A 22,161-nucleotide genomic window follows, 5' to 3' on the forward strand; every position below is an offset into this window, starting at 1 on the left:
AGTTTCTTCCGTGTATACATCACTTGCAAGGTATGCTGAAAAACAGGTATGTACAGTATGTCAGGGGCCTCCGAGTTCTCTTTAACATCCTTGTCTTCCTCATCCTGCTGCACTGCAATCATATCCAGTTTATTCCTGTAGGCTCTTCATGCAAAAGAAAGGTAGTGCAATATTAAAAATCATACATAAAAGGAGTTCGGAATCTGCGTTTGGGAAGAAGATGAACCCAGGTACCTCGCAGTCACCTGGTTTAGATTTCGGTGAAGACCGCAAACATGTGACTCTTCTGGCCCATCTGATGCTCAGCACTCCAGCCCCATACTTACTGTATCCTTGTCTGATCTGAGCAGGGGCTCAGCATTCCCCGTCCTCATGGGCATCGTTCCTGAAGCCAAAGCATGGAGTGCCCTAAAACACTCAGTCATTTAAAGATTCTCAACACATTATTTTTGGGATGTAGCTGCCACCTCCTAGAGTCGCAATGTGTAGGGCTTGTTGGCAAAACAAACAAGTGCCCTGCTTCACCCACTGGCTGTCCTTGGTATATAATGACCGTCTCATTATAAAGTAAGTTGACATGACTATTATAAAAGATGAATATGGGAATGAATCCAAGAATGAGAAAATTAGGATTTAGTTTCTTTTATTATAACAAACCGCTACAGATTTCACAAAAAAAACCAAATACATATTACAATCACCACATTGTTACGGACTGTGTTTCTGTATGCATACTGTATACAAGTGTAAAGGTTCACCCCTTGGGATCTGAGGTGAACAGCACAACCAAATCTGGACACCAGAATAAGTTAAATGGAAATGAAGCCAAACAGATACCTAAATAAAACATGTATCAGATAAGTATCTATGAGCTCTCAACAAAAATATGATTTTCATTAAAGACTTCTGTACAGAGTTGATGAGCATTGAAAGCCTATCAGTATTTTAACATGGAGAACAAAACATAGAACACTTACAGGAAAGTGCACTTCCTCTTGATTGTTGGTTATTGCAAAAAATTGCACTTTTCATAGATATTCTGATTCATAGATATTCTTTAAGTGGTCCTAAGCTTTGCAAGCATAAACTTCATAATTCTATATAGACTTAATAGTTATAAATCTGAATAGGAATAAATTACCAGAACTCTCTTCTACCCAATTTGGAAACATTAGTTTCAAGAGTGAGCTTTCCAAGTTGGAATAACCACTTGGAACAGGATAAGATAAATAGATAAGCTCTGCCAACACCTGAGTGTCATTTGTCATTTGACATGATGCAAACTGTACAACACCTGATACTGCAGGAGACAGAACTCACAGACATCATTAAAAGCCTGCTGGATCCTGGCAAATCACGGGACCTACTGTTTGCCAGAAGCCAAGACCCCTGGCAGCCAACTCCCACCCTTACCTCAGGGGCACCTCCCAGTCGTGCACTGCTGCCAGGGCAACCCCAGTCACCACCAGCTGATGACATGCCCCAGGCATGAGTGTGGATCACAGAGCGCAACACATGATCTGAGCAGGCACCATGCATGCCTTTCATTACATTAAATGTTGTATTCTTTTCACTATATACTATTTTTAGATATGTACTTTTGACTCCATGATGACCATGTTTTGTTAAAAAATAGATAATAGTAATCACAGTTAACCAGTTTTCATATTCCATACATTACTGATTAACTACACAATTGTAATATATTGCAAACTATAGCGTGCTCAGTTACACTTTTCCTAATCTACTCACTGTTGTTTTATTAGAATTTGGATTCTTCAAAAAAAGAGTTGGCTTCAATTTTCACACATAGTTCCATGTGATGCAAACAAGTTAAGTGATTATGGATAAAATGAACTACAGAAAAGCTCAACAATCCTTATGGTGTATTTACTGAGGCACAAAGATAAATATTAGAAAATAAATGCCATTTTTAACATTTAATTATAAAGCTACTGAAAAGGGCAGTGGATTCAATTGATCTTATCTTAATGTTCATTTAATATAACATTGAACCATAGGCATTTATTGCATTTTAATGCCTCACCCCATATCCTTGCTCCTTCTCACTCATACTTTCTTCATATTAAGATCTGTGTCTATTTAAGGGTGTGTTTTGCTGCTCAAGTGGAGTCCAGCTACAATTTACTGAGTAACATTATCCTTAAAGACTGCAGCAGGCTGGCAGAGTAAAAGACAGAATCACAACAAGAGTATTGTTTAGAAAAGGCTATGGAACGCTGATGAGCCTTAATCAGACTCCAGTTACTAGCTTTAGTGTTTGTGAGGCTACCAAAAACCCCCAGAAATAGAGCTAATACTTTTGAGCATGTCCATGTGTGTATGCATATGTACAGTATGTGTGTAGAGCAGTAATATAAACTCTTAGGGATAAGGATAACTCTTAGGGATAAGGTTTCCCAGCTCACAAACCCACCAAGTCAGCATGGTGAATCTGTCACTTCCCTATTTGGGAAAACCTTTATCTAGGGAATCGTTGTCTAAGCTTGCAGAGTTTAAACCAGATGGTTGTTTTTTCTGTTACTCAACTGCTTCTGGTATCTCCATCTCATCTACAATGAGAGAATGGATTATTCCCTCTCGTCGTTTCCCACTGCTTACTGCTTTGATACAGCAGTCATGATTTCCAACAGTGAAGTGCGTTTCTGTGCCATCTTCGACAAACTCTCCCTAAAGAAAAATGAGAAAACCTGTAATTGCTGTATATCACTGTTGTGGAAGTGAACTGTACGTGTACAGTATGGTACTGTATTGTAAGTACTGTATGAAGTGTACAATAAGTAAAAAGAAACTCAGTAATACATGAACTGAACTCCTAGTACACTAATGAAATAAAATCTGTACCAGCTTGTGTAGAAACCACCTGAAATAAAATATTTTTAAATACCTGAAAGGACATGGAGTCAAACTAAAAGATAAAGAAGATCTTGGCTTAGATAAGAGAAAGAACTGCTAAAGTCTTGAGTATCAATGGTGCTGAAGAAATACTTCAGAAGCTGAAATTCCTACACACAGATGACAGACACTGGAATTAAAGTAATTGATCCTTTTATGCAAAGACCCTCCAGACAGGCCATTTCTCGTGATCAGATACTAACTATAATAACCTCATGTCCTGCAAGTCTTTTACACATTCACTAAGGACTGGGATACTTTCCATTGTGCTGTTCTTCTGGAGTTACTTTTAGTTGTTCTAAAAGAAGCCTTTGCTAGCTGATAAAATTCAAGTGTTTTATTGGCCGAATCCAGTTCAAAAGCAGATGCAGGAAAAAGACCACCTTGGCACAAGGATACTGTGGTATTATATTGCTATGAATAACAGGAATTTTAGACACAAAGCCCTCAATTTCCAGAGTGAAAACCAACCAAGTACTGTACTTACTGCAGTTTCCATTTTTTTCCCATTGCACCATATGTCCATTGTGTCTTTCTCTGTTGAAAGAGGAAAAAGAGATTGAAGTTCAGTCCTACGGATCACAAAGACACAATTCCATAAATTTTACTTAGTTAAAGTAATTGTAGCAGAAAGAATACTACGACTTAATGAAGCCAACAGGAATCGCATTGTAGGAGTTGCAGAAATGGATATCAATGCAGAAATATTGTTAGATCTGAGTTAAAATCCATATGCAAACAGCACCAATCTTGTGTCTGTATGGGTAGGTTATGTACACACATATGTGACCTGGGCATAGGAACAGCTCACTTGTGTAAATAACTGATTTAATGTTGACTGAGAGCATAATTGTCCTTTTTAAAATATTTCAGAGATACAAGTTAAACTTTTCCTTCATAATCAGACTGTAAACTCACCTTAATTCACCAGCCATGCATGCGTAGCTTATTTCTCAGAAAAAGTTAAAAATAAAAACTGCACTCAGCACTGTGCTTTCATTGTCAATACTGTACCTATAAATACTAAAATTGTGATTTAATAATATATCAATAATGTTACACTTAAACTGCCACATTATGTAAGGTCAATACAGAATCATGACAGAAGGACCAACAACTGCACAGAATGATTATTTTTAATAAATGGATTAATAATTATATTCGTAAATGTTAAATGACTGCCCTACTTGCTTAACCTTTGGACTTGAGCTGTAGAACTGGCCAGGCAATATTAGCACACCTGTGGCTGGAACACCACACAGGGGGCTAGCCTGCTAGACTGAAATCTGTTCTAATTTCATTGCCTTTCACACTGTGCTGTAGGGGGTGGGGCTACATTTCAGTAGTCAATGAAGTGGATCCTTTCATATATATAAATATTAAATCTATAAATATATATATATATTTATATAGAGAGTGTTCCTGGATCCTTCACACTATTGTTATTTATAGTGGAAGCTTTGTAATTGACCCTTTTCTACTGAGATAATGACTGCCTTTCTCTGATCATTAGAGGACTGTAGCTTTCATAGTGCCATAATCATAACATTTTAGATCTTGTTAATGTAAGGCCATGCTAACATCTAGTTCATTAAAGATTACAGCAAAACAATGCCATTGTTACCACCTGATATACAATGATGATCTGTTCTCAACTAACCTATAACAGGTTAAATAGAGGATTATATCTACTAATAAAAAAGGTTAAAGAAAAAACTTACCTAGTACAATCCTGCAGTCCACACCATCAAGATTCATCACCCACGTATTGGTAGTCTTCGATCTGTTTTCCAAAAACTTCTTGAGACTTTTCCCATTGATTTCTAGAGTATATTCATAGCCAAAGCCACTGACGGCATCAATGTTTATAGTGGCTTTTGTATCTGTGTCCCCAACATTGAACGTTTCTTTTCCAACCAGCTTGAACATCCAGTCCCTTCTTATTATTTCCTGACAGCAAAACAGAATGATAAAAAGCTAGTTCATTAAAAAAAGACAAAACATTCAGAAGTAGGTTTTCTGAACAGAAGGCTCACAGTTACAAGACTGCAAGTTTCCACATACTGCAGTGATGAGAGAGAATCGCTGAACAGGTCTGGAGAATTGCTGCACTATGCAGCAGAACCTGCAGGAGGAGACCTGCGATTACTTTTCAGCCTGGGCCCTGAAAACATGAAACACACAAAGTGCTTCTAACAACAGAAAATAAAAATGTTCCTCTACATTTTAGGTGCAATGGCGACATTTAAAAAAAAAATCTTATTTTATGTATCTTGCACAGCTCTAAAACATGTGCCCTGAGACTTCAAAGCAAGCTGCAGAAATTCACAGTCCTGTTTCTTAGACTATTTAGACAGGCATCTTGAAACAAACTGGCGCAAATGCAGCAGGAGACCTTGCACTAATGACAGAAAGGCTTGTCTTTACACAACACAGGCCAAATCTGATGAGCACCTGTGTTCTTCAGGTTAGCATCTACTCCTAGATTAACCTTAATAAAATGTTGCCTCATACATCGCCTGTGTATTAAGCATCAAAAAAACACCTAAGTGAGCAGCTGCTGTAAAAAGGTCTCCAGCCCACCTTCCCGTCAACGTAGACCACACGTTTCCCCGATGTCGTCCCATGCTCGAACTCGATCTTGTGCACCCCGTCACTCAGAGCCACCTCCCAGACCCCTACCAGGTCGGTCATCTTGTCCAAGTGGCCGTAACGAGACCTTTAAGCAGAAAGAGCAAAGACGAGAAGTGAAAAAGGCAGCTGCTTCACCGAAAGCATTATGAAGGCCTATTCTTCCATCACGTGAAAAATGTATGTGCTTAACAGACGCTCCACATAATAGGTAATCTAATCACCTGGGCAGAAAAAAAACCTCTCTGCAGCAATGCTATCCAGGGCGATCCCATATGTGCACGCTCAGCAGACTGTCCATTTCTTTAATGAGCTTACTAACACATGCGCACATACAGCTACACACCTCAACAAAGCACCACAGAAAGTTCAATGCATTTTACCAAAGGATACTTCCTTTATTCCTCAGGGGAACTGCTGTTAGGAATGCTGTAGTATTAATGCTCCAATCCCATTCAGAGTTGCGTTAAGTCATAGTTTTATCAGCATTAGAGAACATAGAAATAACACTGCATTACTAAAAGGCTCTCCCCATCTTTCAATTAATCATACTTGTTTGCTTGCAGGCATTCACACACAAGAAGACAACAACGCTGCACTTAACAGGAGTAGTTAAAGGGCTCATGAACAAGGAACAGCGGAAAACGTAACAGCACTTTCATAGAAATACAAAAACACTGTAGCACACCTGAAACACGAGCAAATTAACAGAGACGCACACAGTTTCTTACAATACAATAAATGGACAAAACTATGAGGAACCCCCACGGCAAAACGTGTTAGGCCTCTGCCAGCAAAGGTTTGAGCAGGACGTTAGTCAAGTGTGAATATCTTTACAATGGCTTATTTCACGACATACAGCCTGGTTCCAACCCACTCTCCCGCTATGATCGCTGCTGGCGTGTGGGACCGAGGCGCAGAATGTCACCAACTCTACGAGTTTTAATCAGGATGAAGATCTGGAAGGGAAGGTGTTGGAACTCCCTCATATTTTTGTCCGCCGAGCTTTTAAGAACCACAGGGAAGACAACAGCCGGGTTAACGCAACCACTGTGAAGGGCACGTCACCAATATCGATACAGTTGTGAAATGATATGGTTTACCTCACTTCATCCTCACAGAGTGTAAACTCTTCTCGGGAGGCCATAGCCACAAAACACCCACTTTAATCCAATTAGCGTTCAAGGACAGCAGAAAGGGGAAAAAAAAGAGGCACAGAACAGTTTCAAATGGATATCCTTCCGAACATTATGATAACGAGCTAGTGCCAAGAAGTGTGCGTATCCCACTGAAATATTTTTTTTTCCATAAAAAACGGTCCTTAAAGCAACGCTCCTTAATTAGGAGCAGTGAGTGCGAGACCTTAAGATGATCAAGACTTATCAACCAGCTACAAATAGACGCACGGCGACCAAATGCCCCGTAGACACGTGTGAAATACTGTGTAACACCTTTTTAACACGAAAAGAAGATCTGCGTGATCAAATGTAAACACAATCGTAAATTTTAGTTTTTAATCCTAAAAAGTTTAAAACTCTACTGCTGCATTCTTCCAGGGCAAATTATAATCTTTTTAATATAAATGACGTTTCTGTTCGTTAGTTTAGTGGCACAATCAACTGGTTTCAGCTGGTTATATTTTTAAAGAAAATGCATTTAATTACAATCCACGGTTTGAATTCAGAAATGGTTAATCTACACCGCAAAACACTGCCGAGTCAAGTCATCTGACTACTGTACATACACGGAGGTTTATATGGGGCTGCTAGTGCCGAAGGACGTGATCTTCTATTTTGTAATATTTTTAAAGTTTTTTTATAATTTACTCCCGTCTGTCTGATTTCTGTTTTGTGTTGTTACGCAAAATACCGATAAAAGGACACAGATCTGAACTAATTGCCAGATTTAAGATCGCACCAAGAAATTAATCCTACTAACTACTTGACTTGGTTCTCCACGTTTGCATTTTCTACTACTAGTTTCTACAAAGAATAAATTGCATTTAAAAGTCTCAAAATCACGACGAAATAGTTTATTGCACCTTACCTGCTGCTTAACGCAGGTATTAAACTGATTCTTGCAACAGACGAGAATACCGTCACTATGGAAACGCAATGCAACCTAGTGTACAGTTAACTGTGCAATTTACACATTAGCGTGTCAAAAACGTGTCGGTAATTTAACATGAATAATACGATTACGCATTATTTCTCTGTTACCTTTTGTGTCTAAATATGTATGTGAATTCGGTTTAAAAATGTTCTATTCACTCTTCACACGCCAAGAAGGCACAAAACAACGCAAACCTCGCAGTGACGTCACCGCAAGGCTCGTAAGATCTCTAGGTTTCTCGCGATATTACGTTAACGAACCGGCCTTTCTTCCTACCCGCATTCCTGAGAGTTATTTCACATATCCATGGTAGCGACACGCGATTGTCCAGACGTCGCGGAAAACTCGCAGCCCCTCCGGTTGTAGCCAATCACAGACGTCCCTCTTCTGAAACCACACCTTCTGCCCCCCGCCCAAAAGGGGCGTGCCAATAAACGGATTCGGGTGGGAATAAATGATATTCCGTGGCCAAAGATTATCTTGATGATATTAACATATTATGAACTATATGAGTTTTGGTTTCACCAATGTTTCCAGTTTCACCATTTATTAGGAAACAGAAACAATTTCACAAAGTTCAGTGCCAATGCCATACAGTCACGAACGACTGCATGTCGAGAATATTTTTTGTTAGTGTTGTGAAAAGGCGCTTATCCATTTTTCTATTCACGCATGTGGATATTTTTTCCCCCGTACGTAGCAGTTGTATTTTGTTCTCGTTGCTTCTGGAATTGGGAAGTCATTTTCTCCCAACATTTTGGTATTTAATTATTCCCCAAGCCCTGCCTGTCTCAGTGCTGGAAAAGTGCTGTTTGTGTCACAAGTGGACCCGCCGAAAGTTAGTTTCCAAATATACAGCATAACTCCCCTATTGAATAAAAGCGGGTTTATTAAGGAATAGAAAAAAAATGACAAAAGTTAACAGTGTTGTGCACCGTTGACACGAAAGAGGAGCAAACAACAGTCTCAGCAGATTGACAAATAACTGTCCCGCACAGAGCCCGCGGGGACTGCGGTTTGCACACGTGTTTGAGTTCTCTCCTTTGATAGGCCACCGTTGTCCGTCAGTCATATTCTTATAGCCAATTACCTCTCGGGGTGGAGGGATGGGGCGGGCCCTCGTCATTCTGCACTCTCCTATTGGTTGGCTTCCAGGGAAGTTTCGCTTTACCTGGCTGCCGCTGTGTGTTTCAAACTGTCCTGAGCCCGAACGTAAAAGTAAGATTGCGCCCAGAGGGTTGCAAGAACGCAATAAAAACATTGATTGTTTTTAAGATTATAGGGGAAAGGGGATATCAAAACACCATTCCATAATAAGAATAGGATACTTATGAAAACAAGATTGCTGCCAACGTAGAGGTAAGGTTACGAGCCTTTCAGCTCCCCTGGTTTTAACGGCTTCTGACCGCTTTTGTAGTTCATTTATCCACGTTTTTAAAAACAAAATGTGCGCGACAGCTAGTTTTAAATGCCAACGCACAAGACACCGCTTGGCCGTGCGAGTGCGGGGTGCTGAGGCTGTCCGTGTGGCGCCTACTTCCGCGGTGTCTTGTTTAGCAGTTTCTCTCACGGGTTGTTTCCCCACTAACCTCGGCTGCGAAAGCGTTTTATGTAGTGAGTCTGTTTGGCGACTAGAGGTTGTTCAGTAAGAATGGAGGCTGCACAACCCTCCGTATCTCAAGCCATAAATTGAAATCCATCCCAAGTAACCAAGCTATTCACCGGCTAATGTTCGTCAATATCAACGAGTGGCTGTCCAGCCTGCCGTTCTTGTCCGGGTGCCGAAACCAGCGGTGTGAGGGTCTCGTTCAGGCGCTTCTGGCAGAAACCAGGGTATCGGCTACAATTACAGGGGTGTGCATCCTTGCTCCAGACTCCCGGACAGTCCTTTCCTGTGAAGAAGTGCACTTTCTCTCCGTTCCCACTCGTACCTTCATGCTCATCTCTTACAGGGCGGCCCCCTCTGCCTGTTTTTAAAGCAGCTGCACCCGTGGCGCGAGATGAATTATTAAATTGGTGCAATTAAGTCGTTAGCTAGCTGACAGTTAGGTCATCAAGGGTGGAGTTGGAACAAGGATCTGTAGAAACGTCGGCCACCATAAGAGCAGTATCGGACAGCCTTGACCCAGCTGTCTTTCTCAACCCGTTAAGGAGAGGCAGTATTTGTAAGAGGGTTTGTAATACTGTTACCAAAACTGTATATAATATTCTAAATAAGGTTTTATGAATGCAATATATAATTATATTGATCTTAGACTAGAACAAAAGCAAAAGAAAGAAATAATTAAAGTGACAGCTGAAGTAAGGGAAATATGCTAAGATTATACCATAATGTAATAGAAGATTCATGTTTGAACTTTATTCACATACTGTTCTTTATGCGCATTGCATTAAAGCCAGGTGCAAGCTTTATGTATGTTTGGTTCCCAGCCATCCTGGTTTTCATTCCAGATGAGCTCAACAGCTGATGACTTAGTTGATCTGCTTTCTTGTTTAGGCTTTTATCTTGTTTCATAGGTCGGTTTTGCATGTTAGTTGCACCCTATTTACTGCTTCCAATACTTCAACACACAGAACTTTACGCTGCCTCTTCTTATTTCTGACTAAACAGCTCTAATTTATCGATCACCTGATGATCAACAGACACAGGTGGGAATTACACTATCAGACTCGCCCACAGGTGACAGGGACACTATCAGACCTATACTGGACATGACATTGAGTGAAGCAAAACCCAGAAGACTGATGCTCCAGGACCGGGGCTGGAAACCAGTGGCCTAGAAAGCAGGGCAGTTCAGCATGAGGCTCAGTCCAGTCCAGTCCAGTCTACTGTAATCCATGTCAGGTTTCTCTCCAGCCAGCTGTTTAAGGATGTGATTGACAATCATCAGTAAAACAGCTGAGGTGCTGGTTGATCTGAAGGACTGCAGTGGAGTGGATTGACATTTCCAGTTGAATTTGAAAGATCATGACCTGTATCTGTTCCTGTTGGCTTACATCACCTGTTGTGGCAGATGCACGAAAGAAGAGACAAGCTCTTTATCAGCCTTAACTTCACAGCAGGCCTTGACAACCCAGGTCCCAGAGTGCCATGAGTCTTACTGGGTTCCACTCCAAAGTCATTAAGGCCTTAATGACTTCCTTAAGTGTATAAGAAGCCCAGTCAGCTGTATTTTCCAGATGTTAAGTGAAAGATTCCTTTCAAACCAGCAGGAACCTGAAACTGCAGGACCAGGTTTGGGCTCAGTGGAAACAGGTCGTTTTTCATGCTTTGTTTGTATTTGTAGTACCTTGTGAAGAAGACTGGACTCCGTATCCCACAGGCATGGCTCATCAAAGTTCGGGTAAGTTAGTAAAAAGGACTGTGTCACCTTGAGAACATTTTTCTCTTCCGTACACGTGTCTGAAAACCAAAATGTTGTAGCAAAACAACTACAATATAAGGGCATGTAAAATAGTGGACTGCAGTACAAAATGCAGCACTCAATACTATTGTTTACCTGAGGGAACTTCTCTCCATCATTAGAAAGCTGCTGATTCTGTTCTGTGCTGCGAATGCCACACGTTACACTTCCAGGCCCAGACGTTACAATGTAGACACACGTGTTATTCATGCAGACACATACGATCCACACACAGATGCGTACGTGATACACACAGACACACGTGATGCGCACACAGACCCCCGTTAGCCTATCCTGCCTGCCTTTGGAAGGAGGAAGGATACCACAGCATGCGGAGAAAGTTGACCTTAATGAAGTTTAAAAATCCTTTCTTTTTCTTACAGGTCAAGAAGTGGACAATGAGCAGGTCAGGTATTGGTTTATCCCGTGAATAAACTGAGGTAAGGCAGCAGCTGGGCGGTGAGGCTGCTGTCCAAGCCATGGCGTGTGGAGCTCCTGAGCTGACAGCGCTTGCTCTCTGCTCTCATTCAGAGCCGCGGCTGCGCCGTAGCTCCTGCTGGGGAGCAGTCACCTGTAACCTGACGCCCGGCCCGGCCGGGTGAGGCTGCGGTAGGAAGGAGGGGAGGGGGCGGCTGCTGCAGACGCAGACAGAGCTGCAAGAGCAGCAGAGCAGCCTGCAGCGGCTTCAGGAGACAGGGCAGCGGCCCGGGGAGTCCTGGAGAGAAAAGAGCTGGGCAGGGGCTTCACAGGGCTGGTTCTGTGAGGCGCGGCGGGTCGGAGGATGAGCGCGTTACAGCAGAAGGACAGGACCTATGTTTATGTGTGGACCTGCAGCCAGTTTCAGGTACAGGACGCGCCCCAAGCACAGCTCCAGGGATTTCATTAACGTTCCCCTGGGCTTGAGCACTGGGAAGCAGTTTCTCCTTTTTCTGTGGATCGAAAGATTGTGCCTTTCAGGGTGTAAGCGTATCCTTACAATGCTGAACTGAAGGAAAACCAGATTATTTTGTTGTTACTGAGCCTTGCTCTGGGAACGTTTTCACCGTGTGTGGGAGAGCCGTGCTGCTTTCTTCATGGACCCTCGTCATTTAGACCCGCGCTCGGTCTGACCCGATTTCTGATTTTCTGTGTTTGCGTGTAGTAAGAGGTGTCGATGTTTGCGTCCCCACAGCGGCGCGGCTCCCTGTTCTGATTGATTTCCCGAGCAGCTGTTTTCTCCGCACTGTGCAGCAGGAACAGCTGGAATGGGAAGCAGTGAACCGGTTCCTCCAGCACCACGGGTTCAAGCCCATTCACTTCGCAGACCCCTTGGAAAACAAGAACCTAACAGGTGCGGCACAGTAACGCAGGTCGATGCAACGTCTGCATGTGCCTGCAAAACCATTAACGGAGCTCTCTTCATATGGGATTGGGAACTGTTTTAGCAGGTGCATGACTGTTTGGCATACAGTATCGAATGGTTCTGTGCACGTTTTTGTTTTTCGTTTATATATTTACGGAACGACACAAGGTTAAAATATGCTTTTTTTGTTTGATGCTCATGTTAAGATATGTGAACCCAGATTGCTTTATAAATTGATTTCAGATTTGAGGTCACGGAGCCTATACACTAAAAAGTGAGAAGTGTGAAGCTTCAGAAAGATGCTGTGTTGTAATTTTGTCTGGCATGTGTGTAGTGCTTACACAGTGCATGGCTGAAATGCTATAGTATCGAGGCAGAGTTAATAATGATAATATGTAATACAGTTACTTCTGTAGCTTAGTAATGCATCTCAGTTTTGTAATCACAGAGATCAGTGTATTTTTTATTTTTAGGTATCATTAAGCTCATTCTTTTTCTCATATAGCTCAGCTGTGCTGCTCAGCTGTGATACAAACATGACCGCTATTGTTTGCTTCTGTTATTATTCCACTGTTACTATGGTACCTCGAGGAGCTCCGTGTTTCTAAGGTTTTGCATTGTTTTCTGCACCTGGAGCTTGAATTACCAACCTCCCTGCTCCATCTAGACATCCTAAACCCTCTGTGGCTTTGGAGTCACCTGGCCTATGCAGGGGTTTACTGTCAAACCCCACCTCTTGTGTTCCAGGAATCCTTCATCTCCATCTCTGTCAATTGCGTGTTGCACGAAGAAGTTACTCTCATGTTTAATTTGACATTTCTTCTCTTTCAGATCTGGTTCTGTTGGAGAAAAGGTCTGCTTCCGAAATGAGGCTGGCTCTGAAGACACTGTTAAAGGACACCGAGAGGAGACAGGCCTTGATCCAGGAGCTGATTCAGACTAACAATCAGCTGAAGTAATTCCCATTCTCATTTCTCTTTGACTTCAGCGCAGGTTTCTGTTCTGTACCCAGATTGGCTGAGAGGGTTTATAATGAGACATCAGTGCTCTCACCCCCAAACACTTGGGGGTTTAGTAAAGGAGGACAAAACCTGTACTTGAGTACCTGAATTGGATTCAAATCAAGGGATTCCAGGGGTTAAACTATATCATGACCCAGCGCAAACCTATTTTTAAAGCTGTGTCCATTTGTCCTCAACACCACACTATAGAAACGACATACGTGGGTCTGGAGAGACTCCTTTTAAAAGTATTCAGTCCTAGGCCAGACATTCTGAAAAGTTAGTTTTTGAAAACCAACATAATGCCAACAGCATGAATAAATGAAATCTCTTTGCACTGGGGAAAAAGGAAGCCCGTGAAGTAGTTTTAACTTGTGCATTCACAGTGTTATAAGGCCTTTACAAAGGCAACCCGAACCACAGTTTCAAACGTTACTCTGAAAGCAGACACAGAACTCCCAGCAAAGACTCTGGTCTGTATAAAGGAAGGTGATTGGAGGCTTCTGGGAGTCTTGCCTGGTAAAGGCCTCTGCTTTGAATCAGGAAGAGAATGGCGTTTTTATTTTAGCTGTGTGGGGAAAATCCCACTGGATGTCAAGTCCAGTCCCTGAGCCGCTCGGCCTTCGGGCGCGGAGGTGAGATGCTACTTGTTGGAATCCCAGCAAGCACTGGGGCCGGGAGCCCAGTGAGCACAGCACAGCACAGAACTGGCCGGCCTCTGCCAGCGCTGGGCCTGCTGATGCTGGCACCATGTGTGCTGGGCTGCCTGCAGGACCGGGCGTTATTGGTGAAATCGGTGTTAATGTCAAAGAAAAGATGCCAGTGTGGTCTGGCTTTGTGTGTTTTGTTTATTTTATTTGTGTGTCTGGAGTGGAGGATGTAGCGAAAAATGTTTGACAGTGGCAGAAAGGGAGAATAAGTAGCATTTTAAAGTAGTAAAAAAAGAGAGAACCTTGTAGAGAAACATGATTCATAGGGACCCTTTAAAAAACAGATGGATGGGGCAATATGATACAAGGAATTTGACGAGCTGGATGTCTTCCTCTCATTGGTGACCTTATCATGTCCCATTGTTCCTGAGTTTGCTTGCTCACCACCTGTTTCCAGACAATGAGCCTGATCCCCATTGGGACATCGTGAGCAGGTCACTGAAGTGTGGCAAAGCCCCTGCGTCCGTCACCTGTCCCTGCTCAGGCCCGCGCAGCTCAGAGGTCAATAGCACTCTCGCCTCCTGCCTGGCAGAATGCTGAAGGAAGACGTCGGTCTACGGGGTTTGGGGGGAAAAAAAAGAGTGTGTTACAAACATTCACGTTGTCTTAAAAAGCAAAAGCCGTGAGGCTGAGCCTGGCTGTGCTGTGCTGTGCTGTGCAGCTGGTGTGCTTGAGCCCGGCCATGCTGTGCCGGGCTGAGCAGCGCTGCACCGTGTCCTGCTGTGCTGAGCCCGTGAGCCCAAGTTCAGCTGTGCTGTATGGCTTGTGCCGTGCCGAGCTGTGGGAAGCTGTGCCGTGCCGAGCCAAGCCGTAAAGCCCGTGAGGCTGAGCCGCAGTGTGTGTCAAACAGAGAGGAGGCGCAGCAGCAGCAGGCCCGAGCCGCCCGGCAGTCCCAGCGAGCCTCCGACCTGGAGAGGATCCTAGATGGGGTCAAGACCAAGATCCAGGCGCTGGAGGACGATTACATCGCTAAGGCCGCGCAGCACCAGAGCCAGCTGAAGCAGCTGCAGCAGGAGAAGAGGGACGTGCAGGTAGTTCATGGCTCCTCTCCCCAGCGCGTGATCAGCCAGCCTCCGAAACGACAGGCATCTCGTATCGGGTTTATTTAGTGTTCCGCTGTGCTTGGTTTTAGCCAGTGTGCACAGGATTGTACGAGTGCCTTCTTTCTCTTTTTGGCACCTCTTCCTGTGTCCTGCGCTTGAGAGCATCTTGAAATCGGCACGAGAGAAACGTTTCATCAGATTGCAGGAAGGAGATATTTGTCATAGTTTCTAAAAAAAAAACAGAAAGTCGTCCTTAATTTTCACTGTTTTCCATCTCTTTTTAAAGAATAATTACCAGGTATTGGAGCAGAAGCTCGGGGAAGAGAGAGAAGTGATTTCACAGCTGCAGAAGAAGCTGTATTTTACAGTGAAGGAGGAGGAAAGGAGGGTAACCAGGCAGAGCAGTGCATTTCAACAGATCTGCAGACGGACAGCCAAGCCACATTCTCAGCTTGACCAGCAGTGAGTACTTTTAGTTGAAACAGACTGGATTTGTGTCTGAGAAAAGACATGTTCCTCTAACTTGATCAGAGCTTGTACTTTGTGCCTTGTAGTTAAACACTTTTTAAGAATCGACTGTCAGTGCAGTATTTATAATATCTGTGCGTTCGGGTCAGTTTTAAGTATGAGGTGAGACTCAAAGTGCTGCCAATGCAGAAAATAACTGTAACCACAAAAGAAAATCTTTAAGATGTGCTTTCTCTGTTTCCTACAGAATACTGGATGTTATTGATGTCTATGAAGCTCAGATTCAAGAGCTGCATACAGAACTGAGGTACAGTGGATTATAACAGAGGCTTTAATGAGCCCATTGGTAACAAAAGTGGGATGAAAGAATTGCTAAGTATATAAAGACAGAATGTGCGGCACTCATTTTGAGGTTTTACTTTGTATTCAAGACAGTATTTCAAGTTGCAGCAGGTGACGCTCTTTTTAAACCACATTTCGGTGGCAGGACATGGAGAGGAGATGCTGATGTAACTGACCAAAATGGACCAGCAGGAAGCAGGACAAAAGAAGAAAGAAATCACACGATTGATGCGTCTCTCAATTACAAGGCACTTCTTAAGGTACGCTGTTAGACATCAGAACGGCAGAACGCTTTATTTTCTGTCCCATCTACATCTCCTTCTGTGGTTTTATTTCCCGAGCCTTGGAACCTTCTGCTGTGCCCTATTTGTTGAATTTGCCTGTGTTTGCATGTGGGAGGTGTCTGGGAGTGTTCTGGAATGTCCAGGGTTTGTTTTTTACGCGTGCATGTGATTGGAGTCGCACAGAATAACTCAATCCCATCCACATGCGCACACTGCAGAGTCACAGTGTAACAGAATGGTGTCTTTCCCTGTCTCAGTCCTATCAGGAACAGCTGAAGGAGACCAAAGCCCAGAAGGAAGAACTGAGAGAGAAAATCCAAACCCTGAAGCAGGAGCTGGAGTCAAGGTAGACATTTAAATTTGCAGAACAATTTTGGCTAAAACGGATTCAAAGCCTCGTTGGTTCAAACGCATTTCTGCAGATTTACGTCAGAATGCTCAATAATGCCTTTTCTGAGTTGCACAATGATCATCCAAAATGAAAACGAGGGTAGATTACACATCCTGCAGGACATTGGAACATGTTAATAATATAAATCCTATCGTTTGCCCAGCCTAATGTAATTGATACATTTGGTGGATTTCCTTCTTTCCATTCCTGAAGGCCAACAGCGAAGGAGCTCAAGTCTTGCAAACAGCAGCTGAAACGGATGGACAGAATTATCCAGCAAACCAACGTCAAGTGAGAAATGGCTTTTATAGATGTTTTTCATCCCTATCTGGGAAATAGTTCTGGAGAGATGAAGAATGCAGGTTTCTTAAGATGAAGCAGGCATCTATTTATCCAGGTGGGGAGCTGCGTCAGCATGCGTAGGCTGCAAAGGAACAAGTAACAGGTTTATTCCATGCTGAAAAAGAGAAGAAAGAGAACACAACGTTTTGGCCGTGGAGCCTTCTTCAGGTGTGACACCTGTGACACCTGAAGGAGGCTCCACAGCCGAAACGTTGTGTTTTCTTTCTTCTCTTTTTCGGCATGGAATAAACCTGTTACTTGTATCTATTTATCCAGCCTAGTAGAGCCAGGAAGGTTTATTTTGTGCCTGTCAGTCATTGATCATCATCCCTTTAAACCCTCTAATGCTCTATGAATGAGCAGAAGTGCCCACACATTCCTGTCTGTGGACACAATGTATATACGGTAGAAAAGGTTACATATACTTCAGCATCCTCTGATTTTGTAGGAAAAGGTTCTGCCAGAATTTCTCCCAAACTCTGAGACCCCTTTCTCTTCCTCTTCTTGATCTCGGAACCTTTTATGTTCGTGTTTGGAACTTAAGGTCAGCTCAGCTCTGCTCTGCTGAAGAGAACGGCAAAGACAAGGACAGCACAGACGTGGAGCATATAGACAGCTTGCAGGCCAGCCTCTGCCGGTGGTATTTAAAGGTTGGTTTTGTTTTTGTAATGATTTAGGACAGCACATTGCAACATTATTCCTCAAGCTGCAGTGGACGCAGGGTGGTGTTCTGGGTCTAGAGCTGAATGCAGTGGGATGGGACTGGGGTTGTCTGGCGGCTGCAAGTCTGAAGCTCTATTAGCTGATATCACTAAATAGATAAGATCACTTTATTGACCATATACAGTTTCTTGTATTGGGAATTTGTCTTTTCGCATACCCCAGCTTGCTCTCCATGAGACACACAGACAGGGAGAGAAGCTGGGGGTCAGAGCGCAGGGTCAGCCATTGTACAGCGCTCCTGGAGCAGCTGGGGTGAAGAGCCTTGCTCAGGGGCCCAACAGGGGATACGAACCAGCAACCTTCCAGCCACAGGCGCAGATCCTGAGCCACAGAGCCACCGCAGCGCTCTACAATCGCTGGGGAGGCCATTGCAATTACAGTTTACAGTTTTGCAGGGTAGCCCCTGACAAAAACAGCCTTTTTTCTTCTCATAATCTGACCAGAGTTGCATTTAAAAGCCCCTCCCCACCACATGCCTTGTGTTATTTTTTTCCTGTTAGGGCGCCTGCAAGGAACTGGAAGTCCAGGATTTGAACGACCTGATTCCAGCAGCAAAATTAAGAGCGAAGCAAGCAGCGTCCGTCCCCAAGCTGACGAAGGTAAATGAAGGTGAATCTCTGTCCCGAGTACCACTCCCTTGCTGTGGAGACAGTAAACGGGCGTGCTTCGCGGTGCACCCAGAGACTCCGGACCCGAACCCGGGTTCGAGGCGGGGCCCAAGGCATCTCTTTCCACTTAGCTCCTCTGCGTCCCTTTGTACCTGGCGCTGTGGCAGAACGCAGGTGAGGAAACAAACCCAAGCAGAAGGTTTTGTTTTGCAGGTCCTCGATGCCCTCAAGGCGGTGATGAGCAACCCGAGGGCTCCAGTGCTGCTGCACAGGCAAAAGCCGAGTCGCCTGCTGCCCCCAGACAGCCCGGAGGAAGTGGGTCTTGAGCTCATCGTCCCCACCATAGACATGTGGGCGAATCAGCTCATGTCTTTGAAGGTGTCGCAACGTTTTCTGTCCTTCTGTGATTTTTCCGACAGAGATAATGGAATCCGATTCCGGGTGCCACAAGGGCTCATTTCAAGGGATTGCACTGCTTGATTTTTATTGTGCAGCGTGTCTGCCTGTAGCTGATCCCCGTCCGTTTGATCTGTTCTTACGTGTACACTATCCAAGTGCACGGCCTCTGTTTGAAATGTACTTGTGCAGTTGCGAGTCTGAAATTGAAATTGAAATTGAAAAAGGTTTTGTAAGACGTTCTAATTACAAAACTAAAGCCTTCTTGTGAGAGAAATAATTGCCACCCGATTAGATCTGTGCTTGCCGTCCTGATGGAGGAGAGAGAGCCCGTTTTCGGTTCGTTCGGGACACAGCTGTTATTTCTGTCTAGGATTTGCACTGCGCCCTCAGGAAGCTCTTGCTCAGAGTGGCGCCCTGGCAGTCGGCGGGCACGCAGGGCGCCAGCGAGGCGGTGCGAGTGGAGGAGCTGCTGCTGATGGTCGACGTCATGCTGGAGGAGACGGCGAAGAGCGAGAAGGTACTGCCCGCTGCGCGCCGCAGCTCCCGAGAGCAGCGTGGCCCAGAGGTCTGCCATCAGCTCCACACTCTTCAGCGGCCTTTTAGAAACTGTGAGAGTCGAACGGTCTTTAAACATAACACTGTAGACTTAGAAGCAGTGAGACCTGAAAACATGCATAGAAAGAAGCAAGCGGTGTCTTGCCCCCAGTCGGTTTAAATCAATGATTGTTGAGCACGCTTCAGCAAAGCGCACAAGGAGAGACGAGCTGAGTTCTGACCGTCGTTCGATCGGAGCGCCTGATGGGTCTCCCCGTGCTGCGCAGGAAATGAGGAGCCCCACGAGAAACACCCTGCACGCCATGGTGACACACTTCCAGCAGCTGTTCGACGTGAACTCCATCACCGGGGTCTACCCGCGCATGAACGAGGTCTACAGCCGGCTGGGGGAGATGACCAACGCCATGAGGAACCTGAGAGAGATCCTGGGACTGGGTGGGTCTCAGCAGCAGGAATGCACACGAGAGGCAGGAGTGTAGCTGGGAGCTCACTGATCAGAGGGTCTCAGCCAGCTGTTTCCTGAGAGACGCCAGCGTGTACAGTTCAATAAGGCCTGGTTAGCTTGTTCCTTTTATGTTTTGTGTAAAGATTAACCTTTTGTTCATTTGTTTTAAATGTACGTTCCCTTATTTTTCCTGGATTTCTCTTGATTTTGGTGTATTGACTTAGAATTCCTGATTTTAGAGGAAAGATCAGCCTCCTCTTATGTCTTGTGTTTTTTTTTTCTAATCAGCTTGTGTTAATTAATCCACTGCCTCTGTAGCACTGGCAGTGGAGAAAGTGTTTTCCTTTCTGAGCATGCTCTGGGGTGAGGGCTCTTCACCTGTCGATGTTTGTTTATTTGGGTTGACTTCCCACTTTGTTCCAGATGAGGGCGCTCCCCCCAGCGTGCTGGTGAACAAGGTGGGCTGGCTGTGTGCGTCACTCAGTCAAGACACCAGCCAGCAACTTGCTGGGCTGCTGGGCGCCAGCGACATCGACAGGTACAGTGAAAATAACCAACCGAAACCAGCTGTTCATACACTCATCAGCACTAAGCTTAGAGTATGAATATTTATAATTCATATAGAGATCAATATATATATATATCAGCCCCCTTTTGAGGATTAATTAAAATTTTTTTCCCTCAAGTTTCTCTTTTAAAAAATTAGTATGAAGTGGGACAGGTATATCGACACATGATTCTAGAGTTAGTGTTTAACTGTGTGGTGGAGAGACTGCAGAGATGAGTTAGCTTAGCCCTACAGGCCTGTATCGGTTGCCAAACTGCTCCAGGGTCTGTTAAACTCCGATACGAACTCACTGTAAAAACAACAGTAATTGCTTTGCTCTTAATGGGCGAAGGAGTGATCAGCTTCAAACAACAGCCAGGGCCTGAAATGAAATACTGTCACAGACTACATGTGGCTGTAGTGTATAAACAGGGTTACAAAACACGAGTGGTCTGTGTTCTGCAGGGCTGACCCCACGCTGTGTTGCTGTGTGTATTGAGCTTAATAAAAGCTGACTCTACAAGGCTGTCTCCTCCTGCTCTGTTGAATAATTTCTCACAGCAGAGTGCATAAAGTTTAGTATTTTGTGGAGAGCTGTCATAAACATTTGTTGTCCTCTTTCAGTATTATCACCAAATTGGAAGAACATGAGGAGTTTTTCCCAGAATTCCACTCCCTTGTGCTGGAGCTGCTCCACATTCTAGGTAAAGAAACAACAGGGCCAGGAGTTCTCACTGCCGTCTGCAGTGTTTGGAATTGTGCATGAGAGGCGGTCGGCCTGCAGATTGTATTCTACATGTGTGGGACAACTTGCCCTAATAGGGTGTGCATGCACTAGAATCAGGAATGCACCAAGACACTGCAGCTGGAGGCATAAGATTGCGAAGAGAGAGTGTGACTCAAAGCTGCGAGCTGCAGGGAGCTATTGCAACGACGGGACTGCTGCATCTCACATACAACATGTTGCAAACACCAGTCAGATGTTGTCAGGAAGAGCTGCCAGAGATAACGAATGAGATAATGAGTTCCATACCCTAGCCTGCAGCCTTTCCACTATGCAAACGACAGGAGCTGCAGTGACTTTGTCAGTGAAGCAGCGCAGGGACCTGGGCTGTGAGTTATTTTCATGGACAGGTTGCACAACTGGCCCGTATATGAAACGTGACCCATAGTTTGTTGTTCCCCGGTGTTCAGCATGAAGAGACTGTCATAATCCGATTTCTGTTTGCTTTTGCAGATGTCAGGCGCCTGGATGAGATCGTACCAGCAGTACGCTCACTACAAATGACAAATGAATAAAGCCTAATAACACTAATGTTTTGTGTGAATAGTGTAAGGTGTTTTAATTTATATTTCTGATTGAATACCATGCATTTGCAAAATAAAGAAGTTTTCTAAACATTTTCAGTTCTGTGTAACAAATTGTTTTTTAAATGAGCAGTTTGTATCTCCCTTGGACTCCTATTGTGGTTTTTCCTGAATTTCCTTTAAGCTCTTGTCTGATCATCCAGCTCTGATTTAGAGTTCCCCAGCTAAAGAGCATGACGTTACGCAGAGCTCTGACAGTGTTGAGCCCGTGATCTCTTAGGTACTTGTTGCCCTTGAAAATGAGATTGTTGAATTAGTTTGACATCTCCAAGAAAGCACTTTTCTCCCCAGGACAGGTAAGTGGTAAGTCAGGAATTTCAAATCAGAGTAATTTGTTTCTGTGATAGACAATGGAACAGGTAAAGGTTTATTTCATGCTGAAAAGAAAAGAGAAATAATGTTTTTAGGTTAAGAGCCTTCTTCAAGTGTGTGAAGAAAGCTCCACAGCTGAAACGTCTTTTTTTTTTCCTTCCAGCACAGAATAAACCTTTAGCTGTTCCTTTACAGCCTCAACATGCGGACGCTGCTAC

The 22,161-nt window shown here is 44.0% G+C and overlaps 2 protein-coding genes across 2 annotated transcripts; one reads left to right on the forward strand and one right to left on the reverse strand.

The window, feature by feature from the left end:
• Positions 1-629: 629 nt before the first annotated feature.
• Positions 630-7,815, reverse strand: faima (Fas apoptotic inhibitory molecule a). Its single transcript, XM_088931383.1, has 5 exons — positions 7,594-7,815; positions 5,500-5,635; positions 4,638-4,866; positions 3,404-3,453; positions 630-2,691 (listed from the first exon to the last, which is right to left on the reverse strand). Exons 2-5 carry the CDS (start codon positions 5,608-5,610, stop codon positions 2,542-2,544), a joined length of 540 nt encoding a protein of 179 aa, XP_088787509.1. The 5' UTR covers positions 5,611-5,635; positions 7,594-7,815; the 3' UTR covers positions 630-2,541.
• Positions 7,816-8,805: 990 nt separating this feature from the next.
• Positions 8,806-21,664, forward strand: cep70 (centrosomal protein 70). Its single transcript, XM_088930523.1, has 19 exons — positions 8,806-9,018; positions 10,947-11,003; positions 11,447-11,469; positions 12,294-12,393; positions 13,237-13,360; positions 14,967-15,147; positions 15,446-15,621; positions 15,875-15,934; positions 16,115-16,229; positions 16,511-16,599; positions 16,858-16,935; positions 17,531-17,636; positions 18,210-18,308; positions 18,531-18,695; positions 19,087-19,233; positions 19,538-19,706; positions 20,140-20,254; positions 20,888-20,967; positions 21,501-21,664. Exons 2-19 carry the CDS (start codon positions 10,985-10,987, stop codon positions 21,560-21,562), a joined length of 1,908 nt encoding a protein of 635 aa, XP_088786649.1. The 5' UTR covers positions 8,806-9,018; positions 10,947-10,984; the 3' UTR covers positions 21,563-21,664.
• Positions 21,665-22,161: the final 497 nt, after the last annotated feature.

This window comes from Atractosteus spatula, chromosome 13, assembly GCF_055471065.1.
Source record: "Atractosteus spatula isolate fAtrSpa1 chromosome 13, fAtrSpa1.hap1, whole genome shotgun sequence".
Classification (NCBI taxonomy): domain Eukaryota; kingdom Metazoa; phylum Chordata; class Actinopteri; order Semionotiformes; family Lepisosteidae; genus Atractosteus; species Atractosteus spatula.

Excerpts from the sequence above, each read along its gene's own strand:
- faima (XM_088931383.1), bottom strand. The coding sequence starts at position 5,610 with ATGACCGACCTGGTAGGGGTCTGGGAGGTGGCTCTGAGTGACGGGGTG. Across the intron at positions 4,867-5,499 it reads TGGTCTACGTTGACGGGAAG|GAAATAATAAGAAGGGACTG; the intron begins GTGGGCTGGAGA and ends TTTTGCTGTCAG. Across the intron at positions 3,454-4,637 it reads GGACTGCAGGATTGTACTAG|AGAAAGACACAATGGACATA; the intron begins GTAAGTTTTTTC and ends CTCTTTCAACAG.
- cep70 (XM_088930523.1), top strand. Across the intron at positions 13,361-14,966 it reads CAGACTAACAATCAGCTGAA|AGAGGAGGCGCAGCAGCAGC; the intron begins GTAATTCCCATT and ends TGTGTCAAACAG. Across the intron at positions 19,234-19,537 it reads AGACGGCGAAGAGCGAGAAG|GAAATGAGGAGCCCCACGAG; the intron begins GTACTGCCCGCT and ends CGTGCTGCGCAG.